A 21,486-nucleotide genomic window follows, 5' to 3' on the forward strand; every position below is an offset into this window, starting at 1 on the left:
TCCAATACTTTGACCACCTGATGCGAACAGCTGACTCATTAGAAAAGACCCTGATGCTGGGAAAGACTGAAGGCAGGAGAAGGGGATGACAGACGATGAGATGGGTGGATGGCATCAATGACTCAATGGACATGAATTTAAGCAAATGCCGGGAGATGGTGAAGGACAGGGATGCCCGGGGTGCTGCAGTCCATGGGGTCACAAAGACTTGGACACAACTGAGCAACTGAACAACAACATCTGGGGTCCAAATTCTTTCAGGACACATTTGGGAATAATAATAGTCCTGCCAGGTAGATTTTTACTAATGTGTTAAATGGAAGGTCCTAGAGCTGAGTTGTCTAGAGTCATAGGGCTATTTAGTGGCAGCGATGGGGTCTTGTCCCTCTCTTAAGCCTAAGTTCTTACCATCCTGCCACGCTGCTACTCCAAAACCAAGCACAAAAAGAGAGCCTACTGTCTAATTCCTCCTAAGGATAACTATCTCCCCTCAAGGCATTTCTTCTGATGATGGAGTAGATACTTGAGATTCCCAAGCATACTCTTTATTTTATACATGTGGTATATTTTACATGCATTCACATACTTGGGCACATCACACACAAGAACTCTGAATGTTATTCTTGAAGGGATAAATCATAATGCTCAAATTTGTGCATAGACAGGCTTCCCTTGTAGCTCAGCAGGTAATGAATCTGCCTGCAATGCAGGAGACCTGGGTTCGATCCCTGGGTTGGGAAGATCCCCCGGAGAAGGAAATGGCAACTCACTCCAGTATTCTTGCCTGTAGAATCCTATGGACAGAGGAACCTGGCAGGCTACAGTCCATGGGGTCACAAGAGTCGGACATGATTTAGCAACTAAACCACCACCAGGGCGATCAATTAAATAACCAACACTTCCATGTAAGGCACCACTACTATGGTCAGTGTGCAGCCCCAAGAGCCTTTATCCAAACATGGAGATGAGTCATCCACATAAAAATAAGAAACAATAGAACAAGCAGGCAACACATCAGAGCCAGCAGGGCAGTGCTGACATTAAGTGCTATGGACATTCCAAAGCAATTACTGCAGGTAGGGATTTTCGGAAGAGGCTCAGTCAAGGCCTGAGAAAGATGAGCAGGATTAAGAGAAGTGCCTTCAACAAATGTTCTAATGATGAGGGGGCAACCCATCCCAGAGACCTGATACATGTGTTCTGGGGCAGCGGGGGCCAGGCAGGGACAACAGGCACTGCCTCAGCCTAGCGGTACACTTAAGCCTAAAACCAGAATAGAGCACCCGTGAGAGGGGGGCCCCCTCCCACCTCCTCTGATATCCACCCCTCTTGCCCCGACTTCCCTGCCTGAAGCAATAGCACTTAAAGGCTTCTCCTTTATTAACTAACCAATGTCTCAACCCATGACCTGCTGAGCCTAATTTAAATGTCATGTACAGTCATTACATGAGAGACAGCAACACTAAGAAAAATAATATTAAAACATGAATACAGCATGAACTTTATTCCTTTCCAGCCCACTCTCCTCATAGTTCACACATGCTTAGGCAATAGTAATTGGAAGAGCTAACCTCTATCAGGGCTTCCTAGGTGGCTCAGTGGTAAAGAATCCACCTGCCAATTCAGGAGATGCAGGTTCAATCCCTGGGTCAGGAAGATCCCCTGGAGGAGGAAATGGCAACTCCCTTGAGTATTACCTGGAAAATTCCATGGGCAGAGGAGCCTGGCAGGCTACAGACCATGGGGTCGTAAAGAGTCGGACATAGCTAAGTGACTGAGCATGCACTGAGTACTCACGTGTGCCAGGCACTGGTTAACATTTGCCTGGTTTACCTCAGTTAATTTCCAAAACAACTTTGTGATTCCTACCAAGGTAGGAAGAAATTAACTTGTCTAGAATCATGTGGTTGGTAAATAACAGGACTAGGATTTCAGCAAAGTAGTCTGGCTCTAGAGCTAAGGTTCTCCACCACAGCCAGGCTGTAAGACATTCCCAGAATTATTAAGGACATAATCTCAGAGTATCACTCCACAGATTAACCCCTTGCCTACAGACAGTCAGGCTTCCCTGGTGGCACAGATGGTAAAGAATCTGCCGGCAATGCAGAAGACCCACGACTGATCCCAGGGTCAGGAACATCCCCTGGAGAAGGGAATGGCTACCCACTCCAGTATTCTTGCCTGGAGAATTCCGTGGACAAAGAAGCCTGGCGGGCTACAGTCCGTGGGATCGCAAAGAGTCAGACATTACTGAGCAACTAATAAAACAGTCAGTCAATATCAAAGCTGGAAACGAACCCTGGAAATATCCCCAATATAGTCAAGGACATAGCAGCAGGAAGTAATTAACAGGAAATGAAGCTAGAGAGCAAGCAACTTAGCACTGTCTGAAAACTGTTCTCAGAAGGATGCAGTCTGCATGAAGTTTAGGGGGAAAGGGGAAAACAAGAGCAAGAAATGGATGGTGCTTCTTAGGGACTCTCAAGTGGACTGTGCTTGACAGTGTCTAGAGGCCTTCCCAGCACCTCACTCCATGAACTGGGCCATCAGAGCACATGCAGAGGAAGGCACAATGGTCTATTCTACAGCAGAATGCCACCGCAAAGCAGCAAACCCACCTACCTGCAGGACTGCCCACTGTCTGTGGGAGGCAGAAGCGTACATTGGTTCTGCCTGTGCCCCGAGGTGGCTCAGAGCCCTCTGCCACCTCCCTGGACACCCGGCTCACGCCCGTTGGATTCCTGCCCACGTGGCCCATGGCCTTCTCCTAGTCAACAGGAATGCCACTGGGGACAGTCCATACCCTGCATTTCACTGTGGTTCAGGCCTGGGCTCTTCCTTCATGAATCCACGGTGCCTGAGTGTTTCTTTAATGCTAAGTCACCGTTACCTTCTGTGGCCAGGGGAAGGACTTCTTTTCTCTAGGACTTCACATTCCACCCTAACAACGTGAAAAATTCTATTCACTGGAGGGTCCTTGCCTAGATAGAGCGGTGTTGGTTTTAAGAGAGTTCTTTGATAAGTCTGTTAGAGGTAGAAACTGAGATCTTAAAGGGTCCTAACACACACAGAAGTCACTCAGTTGTGTCCGACTCTTTGCGACCCCATGGATTGTAGCCCACCAGGCTCCTTGGTCCATGGGATTTTCCAGGCATGAATACTGGAGTGGGTTGCCGTTTCCTTCTCCAAAAGGGTCCTAAATGTGGGGTGAACTGCTCTTTCTGCTCAAAGGAGAGGAATCCCTTGGCTGCTGGTAAGCGGTGGTGGGGGTCAAGAGGTGAGCAGAACTGTGGAAGCCTGCCCAGTGTGATGTACTCCCTCAACAGCTACTCAAATTCCAGCAACAAAACAAGTCACAAAATTCCCAACGTGAGGTGTTTCTTGGGAAAAAAATGACTGGGTCCAGGGTACTGGGGGGCAGACTTGGAAGAGTTCACGAGGATCCAGGAGGTGACAGCAGAGAGATACGCGAGACAGGAAGATGCTGGGCTTATAGCCCACGGTGCGGAGGCTTCCGATGTCACAGGTTCATTCTACAGTCAGCCCTATTTCTGCACAGTCAGGAATCAGAACTTGTTTTTTAGGTGCTGAGGTATTACTTTAACCTCAGTGCCACCTACCTGACAGATCTGTGGGAATGAACAGGGGTGGGAGAAAAACAAGTTTCAGAGCAAGGATGAACAGAAGAACAGGCCTGGTGAGTCACTGAAAGTTCTGCCCTGGGCCCTTCGAGGGTGGGGAGAGAGGCAGCTGCTGAGTGGGAATCATGGGGCTCAGACAGAAAGGTGGGAGGAAGTGAAGACAGACTCAGCAGTTGTGCAAAAGGTAGTCACCCAAAGGATGTTCCTGGAGATCACCAGAGGCTGCCCTGGGCTCCACGAAAGGGGCGGCCTCATTAGGCCTAACCCTGAACACCACATATGAAGGTTTGTCAGTTACACAGTTTATGTAACCATGGTCTCACTGCACAAACAGAATGGTATTTAATTACAAAACACAGTAGCCTGAACGGCCTGCTCTATTAGCTTTCATGATAAAACAGTCTGTTGGCAAAAGAGATGAGCAAAAGGTCTCAGTTTTTGTATCTGGAATTTCCATTCATCTAGATATGGATTTCATGTAATTATGTTTGTCACAATCATGTTCCCTGAGGACTGTTTTTAAAAATCATTTTCTATCATTTTAACCAACTTACTCTTCAGCCATTTATAAAAAGTCCAAAATAACCATGTGAAATGAAATAACAGTGGGCACAGGTCATAAGAAAAGGGAAAATTACTTCTGCTTAAAAGAACAATTTAGCTTAAAAGCAAATTTGGGGGAGGGGTGTTTCTTAGAGAAGAGAAACCCAGAGTATTTTTCTGGTGGTATCTCTCTCCCTTACCAAAGGCCAAACAGGTACGACAGTCAAAATTTAGGTCGCTTTTTTAGTCAAAAGCAAAGTAGGCAGTGAACAAGAAGGGGACATGCTAATATCAGAAGATCAAATTCATCTGACCTCGATTCAGTGCAAGGATAACCAGAAGAATCACTGACTCACTGCCCGATTTATCCACCAAATTTTACCAGCCAGGAAAAAAAAAAATGGGTACATATCACAATTGTCTCTAAATTACTGAGAGCCATTCATTCTGACCCACTACTGGGGATTTGTCTCAGCTTGCACACATCTCTTAAAATAAGTGTTCTAATTTTAACTTGATAGAATCTCAAAAGTGACGTCCAGATCACAAGACATAGTTTGAACCCAAGCCAGCAATAATACTGCTTAGGTTAGCCGTTAAAATAATCCCTGTGACCTGGTGTTACCAAAAGATCAGATAGAATTTTCACGACCAGTTTAGCAGTTGAGAAATGCAGCCGGTAAGGTGTGGATGAGACGACAGGACTGGCCAGAGCAGAATGGGAACTAACCCATGACGGTGCACACAGGAGCAATTTCAATTCTCACGAAGCTCTTTGCGTGCACTGTTCACGCAGGTTCCAGGAAGAGACACGCAGCACTGCCAGCCCAATCCTTCCCTAGGAAATGTGGCCACCGTGCCAATCATCCTCGGACCATTTCAGTGACTCATGCTCTCTGATCTGTGGCTACTCACTTTCGTATCTTCTCGGATTCCCTCTCACACACAAACCCAAACCGATTCCCACAGTCGATCAGCCAGCCACCTCTCCTCTCTCACCAAAAATTTCCTCCTCTTACCCACTCACAATCTAGATCAAGAGTTATAAAGCCAAGTGCCCATGGGGTGGGCTGGTCATGTAGAGAGTGGAGCTGGTGAGGGGGGTCATGGGGTGAGTGCCTTTCCCATCACCAGAAGACAGCTGCTACCCAGCAACAATCAACTGCAGCCTCCAGGGACCCACCCAATCTTTGGCTTTCAAGCTAAATTAAATAACCCTTCCAACTGTGCCCTGGAAATGCCAACAACATCAGTACTCAAACCCAGACTTAAATAAGCTCAACTTGGGACTTCCTGGTGGTTTAGGGGCTAAGAATCTACCTGCCAGTGCAGGGGACACAGGTTCCCCACCTGAAGACCCCGCATGCTGCGGGGCAACTGAGCCCAAGCACTGCAGCTACTGAGCCTGTTGCACCCTAGAGTCTGTGCTCCACAACAACAGAAGCCGCTGCAATGAGAAGCCCACACACTGCAATGAAGAATAGCTCCTGCTCACTGAATCTAGAGAAAGACCACACGCAGCAATGAAGACCCAGTGCAGCCATAAATAAACAAACAAATATTTAAAAAAAAAACAAACCTCAACTTGGACCGTGTCAACTCCGCCACCTACCTGATTGGCTACTCTTCACAAAGTAGCAGAGGGAGCCCCGTGAGGTAAGGTCACTAGGGAGACTCTCCTGGGGGTAGCGTGTCACTCTCAGTCTCTTCTGGCTGACTGCTCATTCATTCACTCGATCAAAAAACCACAGCCACCTACCTGCATCCGTCCCACACAACCGTCCTCCCCTTGTCTGAAGCCAACCTCTCCACCTGTGCACTCAGACACATTCCTTTCCACCTTCTCAAGGGCATCTCACTCAGCAAGTCTCCCTCCAGGTTTTTCGGGGCTCTCTCTCCCTCCTGGATCATTTCCATCAACACACAAACACGCTGTAACTGCTTCCATCTTAAAAAACCACCACCACCACTGTCTCTTGATCCATCATTCCCATCCAGTTAGGAGTCCCTTTCTCTTCTCTCTTTTAATTAAATGCTTCAGAAGGGTTCCAATTCTCCCTTCCCTAGGATCTGCTGTGGTAAGGTTTTCTCCTCCACCCTCCACCAGACGTGTCCCTGCCAAAGTCACTGGTGACCCCACGTTCTAGGTCCAGGACCACTTCTCAGCGGTCCTCTTACCTGGCTCACCATAGCACTGACATGGATGGATCACTGCCCCCTCTCCTGAAATGTTTTCTTTGTTTGGCTTGTGCAAAACCTCACTTTGCAGGGTTTCCTCCTGCCTTGCTGGTCTTGGTCTCTTGTTCTTATTGCTCCACATTTTCCCGTCTCAGGGCTCAGTCTCCAGGACTCTTCTGTATCATAACCACTCTCTTGCTGATATCATCTTGTCTCCCAGCTATAAATATCACTTATATGCTGACACTCGTGTGGCAATGTCTTACCCGACCTCTCTCCTGAACTTAATATTTGCCCCACAACTTCACACACTGGATACACCTCTGGTCAGTCCCTGCTCCTAATAACCGGCTTTGCTCACAGTCTTCCCCATCTTGGGAAATGGCAGCTCCTCTGCTCCAGCTGCTTAGGTCCCATGCTGGTAACAATATCTTTGACATTCTTCTTCCACATCCTGCTAAAGACCTTTTTTTTTTAAGGACTTGGAAATTTGCATTTCATGTGAAATTCCCTAATTTTAATCATTAATAACTGAGAAAATTTAAAAAAAGATTATGTTAGGAAGACAAAACATATCCGTGGGACAAATACAGTCTGTAGCCCACCAGCTTGAGACCTCTGAAGAGCCCGAATCTTCCACTCAATCCCCACGTTCTTCCCCTCCCACGAGCTCCCTCTCCTGTAAGACAGCATTTCTCAGTCAGAGTCCTGCCCATGTCCTCAGACCCTTTTGTGCCTACTGTCAGAGCAGCCTCTGAAGGCTGCAATGGGACTGTCGTGGAAGCTTCCCGCTTCATGATGAGGACCCGGGTAGCAGAATGGGCTGCAGCAGTAAGATCTGAGGACAGACCACCCGACAGGTGCTTAGAGGTGAAGTCAGAACAACCCGATGGCTATGCTGAGACATGGGGCACCTGGGGCCCGGCAGGCACCCCTGACACCCAGAAAGGAGAAAGAAGACATCCGTGGAACCACAGACTTGATTCTTCGACACTCAAACCATGCTGGACTGTACCATGGGATGTACAGGAAGCTCTGCATGCTTAAGCATTTGCCACATTGATTAGATTACAGTACCCTCATTCATTCTTCCGGTCCTCTGTGAGCAGAAGGCAGGCACCCTCCATATGCTCCATGCTGGATAATCAGTAAGAAGACAACAAATGGATGAAAAAATAAGAGCCATACCAAGTACAGCTCCTCAGGGTTTTAGGTAAAGATGGAGGAGTGTGGAAAGAAATGAACACAGATGGTCTATATCTTCAATGACAGCAGTCCCAGGCAGAACTGGAGCCAGGGGTCTCTTAGGGATCAAGGAAAAACAACCACATCAGAAATATGTGTACACAACCGAAATGAGGACACCAAAGGTTCAATTTCACTTTCAGAAAATACTGACTTTAAAGAGGCTAGAAAAGGTTTTACTGAATAAGCTACATTTCTGGGAAAGAAATAATGGATATGAACATCCTCCGAAACATCTAAAGCAGCAAACAAATGGAAAGAAATATTTTGGGTCTGTAGATATAGTTTCTGAGATTAGATCACTAGGCCAGGTCTTAGATCATATTTAAACTCAAGTTAAAGGGTAAGTTTGGAGCCCCCAAAAATAAAGTCTGACACTGTTTCCCCATCTATTTGCCATGAAGTGATGTGACTGCAGCCATGAAATTAAAAGACACTTACTCCTTGGAAGGAAAGTTATGACCATCCTAGACAGCATATTCAAAAGCAGAGACATTACTTTGCCAACAAAGGTCCGTCTAGTCAAGGCTATGGTTTTTCCAGTGGTCATGTATGGATGTGAGAGTTGGACTGTGAAGAAGGCTGAGCGCTGAAGAATTGATGCTTTTGAACTGTGGTGTTGGAGGAGACTCTTGCGAGTCCCTTGGACTGCAAGGAGATCCAACCAGTCCATTCTGAAGGAGATCAGCCCTGGGATTTCTTTGGAAGGAATGATGCTAAAGCTGAAACTCCAGTACTTTGGCCACCTCATGCGAAGAGCTGACTCACTGGAAAAGACTGATGCTGGGAGGGATTGGGGGCAGGAGGAGAAGGGGATGACAGAGGATGAGATGGCTGGATGGCATCACTGACTCGATGGACGTGAGTATGAGTGAACTCCGGGAGTTGGTGATGGACAGGGAGGCCTGGTGTGCTGCAATTCATAGGGTCGCAAAGAGTCGGAGATGACTGACTGACTGAACTGAACTGAAAAAGGGTAAGTTAAAAATATTTATTTGGAAATTATCTGACAAATCAAGTTTTTTTATTCAATCAATTCGACCAATTAAAATGTATGGCGGTTTGAAACAATACCATAGAATTCTTTATCTTTGCTTTAGGTCAATTTTATATAGCATAATATAACAGAAACAGCTTTTAGTCAATGGATTTAATAGAAAGTAAAAATGGAACTAAATGGCTGATTTTAAAAAGACTAATGAGATTTTACCCAGCATTATGTACAAGCCAAAATCTATGCTATATGGATAAAACAGGCCCTCCAGATGGAGAAAACATAAAGAAACGAATATTAACTAGGAGCCTGCTATTTCCCAAACATTATGCGAGGCACTTTCAGAAATATTATTTCATTAAGAAATACATTTATGAGCTTGTTTTTCAGCACATATATTACAAATTAATTGAAAAGTTCTAAGCCAAGCATTTTGGTTCTCAAGTTATGCAGTATTAAACAGGATCTTTTGTTACAGAGAATATTATTAATTTGGTTTTTCAGAAGCTATGTTTGAGAATCCATTCAAAGTGGTAAAACTAGTACATCTGCTTCCTTTGTGCTCTGTTCTGCCCAAACAGTCTGCAGAGAAAGGCTTTAGATATGCTACCCCTGTGGCTCAAATTCATGTTCATTTTGATTCATGTCAGGCTGTCCTTTTGCAGAAACTTCACGTAAGAGCAAAGGCTACATTGCTGTAAGACATCCAAGGTGCTGAGACTCTGGGGCATCTAAAGACTGTCTCGGCATTCTCAAGGCACACGGTTGCTAGGAGTGGGGGGCCAAATTCTTGACTTCTTCCATGAAGCCTCTAAACCACTCCTTAGTTTCATCCCACCTGCCACCACCTGTGCTGCCCTGGGGAAGGCCAGCACACCACAGAGCCACTCGGTCCTGGAGGCCAGCAAGGCTATCCTGAGCCCAGCTGAGTTCTCAGCGGTGCACAGGGTTCTTGGTCAGGTAGCGATGGCAGCCCAAGAGTTCATGACTGTCTGTGTTGCTGTTTAGTTGCTAAACTGTATCAGACTCTTTGCAATCCCACGGACTCACAGCCCTCCAAGCTCCATGGGATTTTCCAGGCAAGAATACTAGAGTAGGTTGCCGTTTCCTTCTCCAGGGGATCTTCCTGACTCAGGGATCAAACCCACATCTCCTGGATTGGCAGGCGGATTCTTTACCACCGAGCTACCAGGGAAGCTTCAAAGATTTCGGCCACAATTTTATATTAACTTAAAACAAAAAAGAAAATGTAACTGCCTGCCTTTTTAGCCATTCCCAGTTGTAACAAAAATGTAAGGAAAAATTTCTCTGGAGACGGATATCTGCAAAATAAAACAAAAGAATTTTCTGGCAAAGGGAAGGGAAAATGAGTTCTGTGATCTGGTTTCCACTTCCCTAAATAACTAGCAATGGGGAAAGGGAAGGCATCTCTCTGAGAAGCCTCATTACCAAACTGTGGAGCCGACACCCCCCAGGGAGAGCAGCACGGAGGCAGTGTTAACTCCCGTCAGGTCACACGCCAGCTGACGTCGAGCTAGTGATGGGGCTGCTCCTAACCTCCCAGTGCGTCATCTACACTACGGTTATGGCAATACACCAAGCAGATGTCCAAAATTAGCACTCATTTCTAGAGTCAGGAAGAAGAAACCATCCTAACCATTTTGGTAATTTAGATCCCAAACTGTTGTGCTGGGAAATTCATTTAGAGGATATAAAAACCACTGGGATTCTGAGAGAGGCGGCCAAGATTCCAGCAAGTCAGTCTGTCTTCTCCCTAAATAATTTAACTCGGCTCTACCTGCTTCTTGTTCTTTGTCAAAATAAAATGAACACAGGCAATGTCTGTGCAAACCAGGCTTATCACTAAAAGGACAGTAAGTTCAACGTTGGTAGGAAAATGAAAATCAGAGGGAATCTCTGAATGAACCAGAGTGGAAATAAGGCCATGTTACATGAAAAATATGAATCTTTAAACTCTGCATCAACATGGTTTGGGAACCAAGTCCAATTGGGAGGATGTCAAATTCATGTTTCCCCAGTACAGTCATCTCAGGATACAAGCTCGATGAGCAGACTTGAGTGGAAGGAGGCGCAGAATTGCTCACACCACTAATGATTCTTTCTCTTTTGCACGCTCACCTTTGCTTGCCCAGCTGAAGCTAGTCAATTAAATTAAGCAACTGCCCTCTTATAGAGCAATTCAGTTCTAGAGGGCTTTCAAACTGTAGTGCTGAAGAAGACTCTTGAGAGCCCCTTGGCCAGCAAGATCAAACCAGTCACTCCTAAAGAAAATCAACCCTGAATAGTCATTGGAAGGACTGATGCTGAAGCTGAAGCTCTAATACTTTGGCCACCTGATTTGAAGAGCTGGCTCACTGGAAAAGCCCCTAACGCTGGGAAACATAGAAGGCAGGAGGAGAAGGGGACGACAGAGGATGACATGGTTGGATGGCATCACCAACTCAGTGGACATGCGTTTTAGCAAACTCTGAGAGACAATGAAGGATAGGGAAGCCCAGTGTGCTGCAGTCCACGGGGTTGCAGAGTCAGACATGACTGAGTGACCAAGAAAGTGACCACTGCGTTTTAGCAAACTCTGAGAGACAATGAAGGATAGGGAAGCCCAGTGTGCTGCAGTCCATGGGGTTGCAGAGTCGGACATGACTGAGTGACCAACAAAGTGACCACGGTTTGTAGGAACACTTTTAGTTATGAGGCAATAAGGGTTACAAAGAATCAGGCACAGAGAAAATATTATATTTAGTGAAGTAAGTCAGACAAAAATGAATATTCTATGTTATCACTCATATATAGAATCTAAAAAATAATACAAATGAATTTATATCCAAAACAGAAACAGACTCACAGACATGGAAAACAAACTTATGGTTACCGAAGGGGAACAGGGAGGGGAAGGAACAAGTTAGGAATTTACGATTAACGAACTACTATACATCAAAAAAATCAACAAGGATATAGTGTAAAGCACAGGGAATTATACTCAGTATCTTGTAATAACCTTTATTGGAATATAATCTGAAAAAAATAATCACTTTGCTGTATATCTGAAACTAAAAGCAAAACTAGAGAAAATCAAGTCCACACTTCCAAGCAAGACAGGCTTGTACCTCACAAGGCCAAGGACTAGAGGCAGAGATAATGCATCTCCTATTTCATCCCTTGACAGTGAATTGTGTTCTGTTTGCTTACTCAGACCACAGTTGGTAGGTTTGAGAGGCTGTCTGTTTTGTTCTAGAAAGGAAGAGGCTGCAATATGTCAGAGACACACACTCCAAGAGAACAGTTAGGGAGGAAAGAACACAAAATACTTGTAATCTTTAGCTGGGTAACGTTGACAGAGTTTGCCCAGAAAAGAACACAAAAGGAAACATTTCGGCCTCAAAAACCCAGGCATGCTCATTACCGCGGGGCAAGATATCTAGAGGGGACTTTGGATAATGAAACACAAGGCGTGAAAGACCCTTTGTTTTCTGCTCACTCAGGAACGCCCATGCGGGATACAGAGATCACGAGCCTAGCCCAACTCAGCAGAGTGTCGCTGCTCACGGCTACGTCTCAGGATCAACCTGACAGCTTGGCCTCTGCTCAAGAAGCCTGAATCATCATCTTGGTTGCACACGAATGAGTCAGAGCCTAAAGGACAGCGCCCCGGCCCTCACTGGGAGACAAGCACTGTTAACTGGGCTGTATTAGCTGCTGAATTAGAAATACACAGGGAACAGTGTGAAATGAGCACGTTGCAAAAACAGCAAATGTCCGCTGAGCACTTTATGTATATGAACTGCTTTATCCCAACAGCCTGACGAGGGAGGTTTTTACTTCCCTCCTCCTTTTACATATGGTGGACTGAAGCCAAGAGCCTTCCCGACGCTGCACGGAAATGGCAGAATGAGAACACACACGCTGCTCCTCGGGCTGGGAGATTGCCTGCATTGCTGGATCACCTCCCAGAGAGGACGCATCGCCTGCTATTACTAAATGCTAAGGGAGGCCGAAGAATCGATGCTTTGGAACTGAGGTGTTGCAGAAGACTTGAGGGTCCCTTGGACTGCAAGGAGATCCAACCAGTCCATCCTAAAGGAGATCAGCCCTGAATATTTATTGGAAGGACGGATGCTGAAGCTGAAACTCCAATACCTTGGCCACCTGATGCGAAGAACTGACTCACTGGAAAATACCCTGATGCTGGGAAAGATTGAGGGCAAGAGGAGAAGGGTCGACAGAGGATGAGATGGTTGGATGGTATCACTGATTCACTGGACATGAACTTGGGTAAACTCTTGGAGTTGATGAGGGACAGGGAATTCTGGTGTGCTGCAGTACACGGGGTCACAAAGAGTCAGACACGACTTGGTGACTGAACCACAACAACAAAGGGAGGCCAGCCTCGCTTAGCTCTTCACAGGATTGCCTCCCTTGGGTAGGCTGAGTGGCTCCGTCGTGTCTGACTCTTTGTGACCCCATGGACTGTGCAGCCTTCCATGCTCCTCTGTCCATGGGATTTCCCAGGCAAAGAATACTGTAGTGGGTTGCCATTTCCTTCTCCAGGGAATCCTCCCAACCCAGGGATCAAACCCTGGTCTCCTGCATTGCAGGCAGACTCTTGACTGACCGAGCCACCTCCCTTAGTGCTCACAATAACCTTTGGAGGACACCGAGGATGAGCGTTCAGTAACAAGCACAACTTCTACTAAGCTGCGACTTCAGTAACTAGTAACCATCCAGGAAGTGGCTTCTCCAAGATGTGAAGTGAAGGAGGCCAGCTCCACAGGCCTTGAGCTTGACCATGACACCACTCATCTTATATCACCCCGACTGCAACCTCAGAGGGAGCTGTTCACACTCTCATTTTAGAGAGCTGAGGCTCAACAGCTTGTACAAGGCAGAAGTGTTCTTGACCGTGTCAGAGAGATGATTCATCAGAGGGCCTGGCTTCCAGGAACCAATGGGAACCTTTTCCCACAGGCAGCAAAGTGCCCTCTGGGTTCCTCCAAACGTAAAGTGATGAATACCAGCAAGGCCCCTCCCCATCACAGCCAAGTTTCTTATGAGAGAAAGGACTTTCCTCAAAGTCTCCACCTGTTTTTGCCCCAAGAATGACACTGAGGCACCCCCCCTCCCCAAATATGAACCGCACCCCCTGCCCTCACCATCCCACACCACAGTTAAACCCCTTGCACTTACGCTTTAAATGCTGGGAGGTAGGAGTATATAGAAATGCTGCTTAGGTTATAAATAAATGGCAGGTGTTTTCTGATATCTGTTGTTGCCCAGCTGCTAAAAAACGTGTTCAGTAAACCCTGGTCCCCACCTGAAAGAAACAAACAAATTACAGTCACGGACTTCAAGGACAGGTCAGTAATTTTACAGGAATATATAACTGGACCTTTATAAATAGGCTAATTCTATTTTTTTTGTTTTGGCTTTTTTTTCTGGCCATGCCTCAAGGCTGGTGGGATTTTAGTTCCCTAACCAGGGATTGAATCCAGGCCCTCCGAAGTGAGAGCCCAGAGTCCTAACCCCTGGACTGCCAGGAAATTTCCACTAATTCCATTTTTAAAATAATAAATTCTATGTCATGCTCCCAAAGGACATTTTAGAGGGCAGCCATCTCCCTGAGTTAATTAATTGAGAAAATATTCACTGAGAAGCTACTATGTGCCAGACACCAGCCCAGGCACTAGAGAATCAGCTGTGGGCAGAGACAGAGCCATCATCTCTAGGACAGTCTGGGTAGGGTGGGAGGCACCACTATCAGCAAATCAAGAATCCACAACACCATCGCAAATGGGGATGAGGGCAGTGAGGCAAAGTTCTGAGTGCTATGAGGCATGTGGCAGTGGCTTGAGACTTGGTCTGACAGGCTGCGGATGCTGTATGTAAGCCAGAACTGCCTACATACACAGGGTGTCCGAGGGATGCACAGGCGGGCTGACAACTGCAGCTGGAGAGAAGGTGGGCAGATGGCGATCCAGGCAGAACACTTACATAGCACCACAGACCTGAGGAGGGCAAAACGTGCAGCTATGGAAAGAAGACCTGGAAGGCGGCCTGGGTAAGTGGACTGCAGAGTAGGGCGGGGTCACCTGGCACCAGGTGGGCCTCCAAGGGGTAGGCCACAACTAGACCACCCCAGGCTTCGATTTTAGACTGTTCTCGGTTAAAGATTTTGGACTTTAGGTTAAAGAGTGATGGGACAGGGTGTCCCTGGTTGCTCAGTGATTAAAAAAAAAAAAAATCCGCCTGCCAATGCTGGGGACATGGGTTCGAACCCTGATCCAGGAAGATCCCATATGCTGGGGAGCGACTAAGCTCGTGCACCCCAACTACTACGCCTGTGCTCTAGAATCTGGGAGCCACAACTACAGAAGTCTGAACACCCCACAGCCCATGCCCTGCAACAAGAGAAGCCACCACAATGGGAAGCCCACATACCACAACTGGAGAGCAGCCCACACAGCAAAAGGACCCAGCGCAGCCAAAAATAAACAAATGAACAAATAAATACAAATATTTTAAAAGGTCAGATGGCACATGTTTTTTTAAAGAAAGAGAAATGGTACAGAAAAAGTCAAAAGCAAAAGAGAGCAAACTTAGTAGAATTGCTTCTGAAGGCCCCAGCATTGATGGAAGGCTGATGGACAGCAGGCCGTGGCACCCTGGTGCACCCTTCCGCCACGAAACACACCTCCAGGCAGGTCAGTCCTCACTGGGTTAACGTCAACAGCAGCCACAGACACCTAGCACGATGACTGCTCAGACCCTGGGGGTTCCTGGACCTCACACTTCGCTTAGATAGTGAGGACCATGCCATTCATTTAAAAGAAATAAAACAATAAAAATCTCAACAGCTAAGAGCAAGACCTAAGTCATAAACACACAAGTAACCAAAAAGTCATTGCTATGCTAAGTCACTTCAGTCGTGTCCAACTCTGTTCGACCCCATAGACAGCAGCCCACCAGGCTGCCCTGTCCCTGGGATTCTCCAGGCAAGAACACTGGAGTGGGCTGCCATTTCCTTCTCCAATGCGTGAAAGTGAAGTCGCTCAGTCGTGTCCGACTCTTCGAGACCCCATGGATTGCAGCCTAACAGGTTCCTCCGTCCATGGGATTTTCCAAGCAGGAGTACTGGAGTGGGGTGCCATTGCCTTCTCCGTCACTTCAAAACACATTCAACTACAGAGCCCACGTGCTTCTCACCTTAGGCTCATGAGCCTAAGAAACACCCAGAACCAGAGTCTCCCGTGAATCAGAACAGCAGCTCAGGTGTACAGGTGTTCATAGGTGTGCGCAGGTGTGTGTATGTGTGCTTAGGAGGGAGGGAGGGCGACAGGCAAGCAAAATCCTGCTCTTTCAAAGTGCAAGGCTGGTAAACCGCACAGATACTTCCCTCCCTGGTTCGCTTTGCACTAAGACCTAGTTTCCTTTCTAAACATACCCGAATTGGCTGTCATTATTATTTGATTTTTCTTGGTTCTGAAAAAGACTTTAAAGATCTGGAGATGTATTTAATATTGAGAGCTAAGTAGTAAGATCAGGGCATTAGGCTTAAAGTCCAAACGTACCTTACCTATCCTCTGTGTGTCCCATCCTTTCCAAATGCCTTCGATCAACTCTATGGATCAAAGGCATCATTGAGCAACTGTCTGGAGTGACCTCACATGGAGTGATCTCTCTGTATCAGAAAGTTCTGATAGGCCTCCAGAGAATCAAGGTTGGTGGACTGTGTCAATGCATCAATTCCTGTTGCAGAATTACAATTCTATAAGATGTTACCATTGGGGGAAACTGCGTGAATGAAGTATATATGGGGTTTCTCTATACATTTTTTAAAGCTGCATGTAAATCTACAATTCACTCAAAAAACTTTTTTTAAAGTTCAAAGATTAATGTGACTAAAATGCAAAACGCCATCAAGAACTGTTAGTCATTAGATTCTAGATTCCACAAGGACAGAGATTATGGCTCTTTCTGCTTATCATTATAATTCTAGCAGCTAGCAGAATGCCTTACACATGAGTAAGTTATTTGTAGAATGAAAAAAAGAACCATGAAGAAGGACATTAATGGCAGAAAAGCTGAAACAACTTGAATTTTCTACCATAGAAGAGTGGTTAGTATACTCTGATGCTGGGAAGGATTGGGGGCAGGAGGAGAAGGGGACGAAAGAGGATGAGATGGCTGGATGGTATGACTGACTCGATGGACATGAGTTTGGGTGAACTCTGGGAGTTGGTGATGGACAGGGAGGCCTGGCGTGCTGCAATTCATGGGGTCGCAAAGAGTCGGACACAACTGAGCGACTGAACTGAACTGAACCACTCCCTGAACATTATTCAGCCATTAAAACCAGTGGTTATAAAGACCATCAATATACTGTGTAATATAAAAATAAACAATGACATATTATGATTATAACTAAGAACATAAAGTGTGTGTGTGTGTGTGTGTGTGTGCACGCGCGTGCGCGCGCATGCGTGCTCAGTCGTGTATGACTCTCTGTGACCCCATGGACTGTAGCCCGTCAGGCTCCTCGGTCCGTGGAATTCTCCAGGCAAGAATACTGGAGTGGGTTGCCATTTCCTTTTCTGGGGGATTTTCCCAATCCAGGGATCGAACCCTCATCTCCTGGGTCTCCTGTATTGGCAAGCAGATTCTTTACCACTGAGGAAGCCCCAAGAACATACACATTCCTACCAGAAGATCATAAATCCAACAACAGTAGCAGTGTGAGGGGATTGGTGTTACCGATGTTCCCTCACTCCAACTTTTCCTTAATATTGTTACATTATTTTTGTAATTCTAGCATATTAATAATACAATTGGGGAAGAATGAGAATTGTGCCAAGACCTTTTCTTTCCATTTTTCACTTATTTATTTTCAGTATGAAGCATATTATCAAAAGAAAAATATATGTGTAGGTTATAAAGCGTACAACAACACTGCTGCTGCTGCTAAGTCGCTTCAGTCGTGTCCGACTCTGTGCGACCCCATAGACGGCAGCCCACTAGGCTCCTCTGTCCCTGGGATTCTCCAGGCAAGAACACTGGAGTGGGTTGCCATTTCCTTCTCCAATGCATGAAAGTGGAAAGTGAAAGTGAAGTCGCTCAGTCGTTCCCAACTCTTAGCGATCCCATGGACTGCAGCCCACCAGGCTCCTCCGTCCATGGGATTTTCCAGGCAAGACTACTGGAGTGGGGTGCCATTGCCTTCTCCAACAACAACACTAAATATACCCAATATCCAACTGAAAAACTCATACATTACCAACACTGTTTAAATTCTCTGTGGGGGTTCCCTTACCCAATTTCGCTGCCCCTGACCCCAGAAGGAACTATTTATTATGAAATTTGTTTGTAATCATCGTGATTTCCTTGAGCACGTGTGTGTGTATCTCCAGACAATACATGCATTTTCACTTGTTTTTGAACTTCATAAAACTAGGCATCAGACTACATATCTTTTTCTACTACTTGTTTTTTCCTGCCATATTTAAAGACTTTTCTTTTTAAATTAAGCAATTCCACTTAAAATGACTACTGACGACATTGTAACGCAGAGAAGAAATCCGATTCCACGAAGGTCAGAAGAGTAAGTATAAAGCAGGACAGGGTGAGCCTGGGAAACAGGGTGAGCCTGGGAAACAGGAGTCAAGAGTTTTGTTGATCCCTCAGAGTCCCTGGCCAGCTGCCTCCAGCCACAAACGGCCGCTTCCGTTCACTCTCAGGTACTCTCCGAATACCATCAGTCCCTCAGCTGTGTGCCATGGCAGGGCTGAGAAGCACTGCTAGACCAGGAAACAAGCAGCAAGTGGAAGAGACAGGGCAGCAGATGTGTGTATCAATGGTACGCATTCAAATGGTTCATCCTTACACCGTTAACAAGGACCCTACCTCTCAGGGCACAGAACATATAGACCATGAAACTTCCATGGCCACTGCCTTCATTATGTGACTATGAAGAGTGACCCTTTAGTCAGAAGTTGTGGATTAAAAATAGAATTAAATACCACCTAGAAGTCTATGGCTTCTTATATAATTTTTAAATTCAGCCATCTAACCATCTTCTCCCAAATATACAACTGCACATTTCAAGATCATACAAAACTATGTTTTAGTTTCACTAGAAAAATCTGTGTTTGGTGCTATCAATATCCTTTCATTAGAAGTCCCTAAACTCGAGCACACTTTAAAGCAGAATACAAATCTAAGCAGGTCTTTGCTATAAGACATACAAGGATATAATGAAGGCTGCTGAATTTTCCCAATGAAAACCCCAGGACTTTTGTCCAGTACATTCTAGTCAGGCTTCCAGAGGCAACTTTATTTATTTTGACAGGTTAAGACACTGTTCATCTCAATCAGCTCAGAACCAACAAGCGTGATTAGCAGACACGCCAGCAGCTGTGATCCAGCAAGCGTGGGTGTGGTGACACAGGTGAGAGACAGAGAGAAAGGAAATGGAACGAGAGACGCATGGCACCTGTTGTGCAACAAAAGCAAACATCAGAATTCTGTATCTTCCTTCCCCCAGGCTGGCCAAGTGCTAGTGATAACGTTACAACCACTCAGTATTTCCAGGTCTTTTGACCAGAGTCATGAACCTGATAAACATGAACATATCACAGCACTTATCAGAACTGTGTCCATTATTTTATGAGACAGAAATGGAATTGAGTGCTGTTATGTTTTTTAATGTGTGCACTATTCAATGCTTACGGAGAAGACAATGGCACCCCACTCCAGTACTCTTGCCTGGAAAATTCCATGGACGGAGGAGCCTGGTAGGCTGCAGTCCATGGGGTTGGACACGACTGAGCAACTTGACTTTCACTTTTCACTTTCATACATTGGAGAAGGAAATAGCAACCCACTCCAATATTCTTGCCTGGAGAATCCCAGGGACGGGGGAGCCTGGTGGGCCGCCTTCTATGGGGTCGCACAGAGTCTGATATGACTGAAGCGACTTAGCAGCAGCAGCAGCATTCAGTGCTTAAGTATTTTGTGTGTTTTCCCATAGTTTGTTGGCAGCCGGCTTGCCTACTGTGAATAGCAGGGCAGGAGTAGGGGGATGAATTTTGGTTTAAACATGAACCTGAATTTCTCAGCCCCAAGGAAATGTTCCCCTAAAACCATGTTGCTCAACACACGGATCCAGAAGTAGGGGCATCACATGAGAGTTTGACAGAACTGTGGAACAGTAAGTCCCCAATCCCACCAGACCCACAGAATCAGAATGCTCATCTGAATCCTTAGATGCTTTGTTTGCATATTAAAATCTGAGAAGCACTGGTCTAGGGTCTTTTAGAGAATGACCCTTTTTAAATTTTATTATATTAGAGAATGTAACTCTTAGAAATGTCATTTCTATAGAAAATGTCTGAGGTTATATAAATTACATATAGGTACTATAGGATGATGACTAAAATAGGCTCCAGCTTTCAAATGGTTTTCAACCTAATCAGGGAGTAGAAGAGCATAAACCAAGCAAACAATGTAAAGCAAAATATGGTTAATATTATAAGAGAGGGATGGGCTTCCCAGGTGGCTCAGTGGTAAAGAATCCACATGAGATGCAGGTTTGATCCCTGGGTCAGGAAGATTCCCTGGAGAAGGAAATGAAACCCACTTCAGTATTCTTGCATGGAAAATCTCATGGACAGGGGATCCTGGCAGGCAACAGTCCATGGGGTCACAAAGAGCTGGACGTGACTTAGTGACTGAACAACATAAGCAAGAGATAGGCAAATGCTGAAATGAAAATGTGACTCAGTCCTTAACACTGAATTCCTATAACATGCTCGGCAGGTGTTACCACTCTTGTCGACAGAGAGCATGCCAAGGATACTAAGTTATTGTTTGTGAGTGTTCCATCTCTTGGGGATATTTCCATTAGGTTTACTAAGGATCATCGGATTAACCCAGGTGGCTCATGGGAATCCAGGTACTTTGAGCCCTGGTCTTAGCATCACTGCATCTCGCTGGCCTCAATCCATTTAAACGAAGAACGATTGATTTATTTTACCATTTCATGTTCAGCTTTTGTTTCTCACTTTAAAAAATATTTTAAATAATCAAGCTATTAAATAATTACATAGATGCAAGGGAACACTTATTTGTGGTTTAAATTTCACTTTCTCAATTTAAGGCAGCTCCTCCTAAGTCTAGATTCTTTTAGCACGCTGAATTTATCAGATTCACGATTACATAATTGTGTAATTAGGTGTTAAATGTAAGGTCTCATAAAATATACAGTGTACAAGGTTTATACAGGTAGGGATAAAAAAAAAAAAACTGTATTATTTACTTATATATTCCTAGCCCTTAAACTTAGTATCTTCCCCAGATGAGGAGCTCAAATGGTTTTTTTTCAATACCATAGGAATGGATTACAGAAACAAAGACAAAATTAATCATTTGCAAAAATACTTCTGAACCCACAAAACAATTTGAGACTATCAACTGTGCTGCTGATTAAAAAAGACAAAGTAACTTATAGACACAGAAAACTAACGGTTGCCAGTGGGGAGAGGAAAGTGGGGACAAGATAGGGGTCAGGGTGTTAAGAGGTACAGACTACTATGTATAAAATAAGCCACATGGATAGACTGTCTGGCACAAGGGATATGGCCAATATTTTGTAATAACTATGAGAGGAGTGTAACCTTTAAAAATGGTGACTCACTACGTTGTACACCTGAAACTTATATATATTATAAATCAACCATATCTCATTCATCAAATAAAACACATCCACTATTTTAACAATAAAAAGACAAAATATTTCTAGACATTATGGTTTAGAGGGGAGAAACAGTAGCTGCAGAGATAGAAGACTTAAGTGTCCTCATCTCTAAAATGAGG

At 45.3% G+C, this 21,486-nt stretch overlaps 1 protein-coding gene and 1 long non-coding RNA gene across 3 annotated transcripts in view; one reads left to right on the top strand and one right to left on the bottom strand.

The window, feature by feature from the left end:
* The window catches only part of GYG1 (glycogenin 1), a 40,360-nt gene that overhangs the window by 7,659 nt on the left and 11,215 nt on the right, over window positions 1-21,486 (bottom strand). For both annotated transcript variants that reach the window (XM_070793357.1, XM_070793356.1), the window contains exon 5: window positions 13,807-13,933. In XM_070793357.1, the coding sequence (XP_070649458.1) occupies window positions 13,807-13,933 (127 nt within the window). The remainder of the gene's footprint in view (window positions 1-13,806; window positions 13,934-21,486) is intronic.
* Window positions 8,457-15,096, top strand: LOC139184129 (uncharacterized). Its single transcript, XR_011567632.1, has 3 exons — window positions 8,457-8,583; window positions 14,529-14,677; window positions 14,969-15,096. It is a non-coding gene; the product is annotated as an uncharacterized lncRNA (long non-coding RNA).

This window comes from Bos indicus, chromosome 1, assembly GCF_029378745.1.
Source record: "Bos indicus isolate NIAB-ARS_2022 breed Sahiwal x Tharparkar chromosome 1, NIAB-ARS_B.indTharparkar_mat_pri_1.0, whole genome shotgun sequence".
In the NCBI taxonomy this organism is placed as follows: Eukaryota; Metazoa; Chordata; class Mammalia; order Artiodactyla; family Bovidae; genus Bos; species Bos indicus.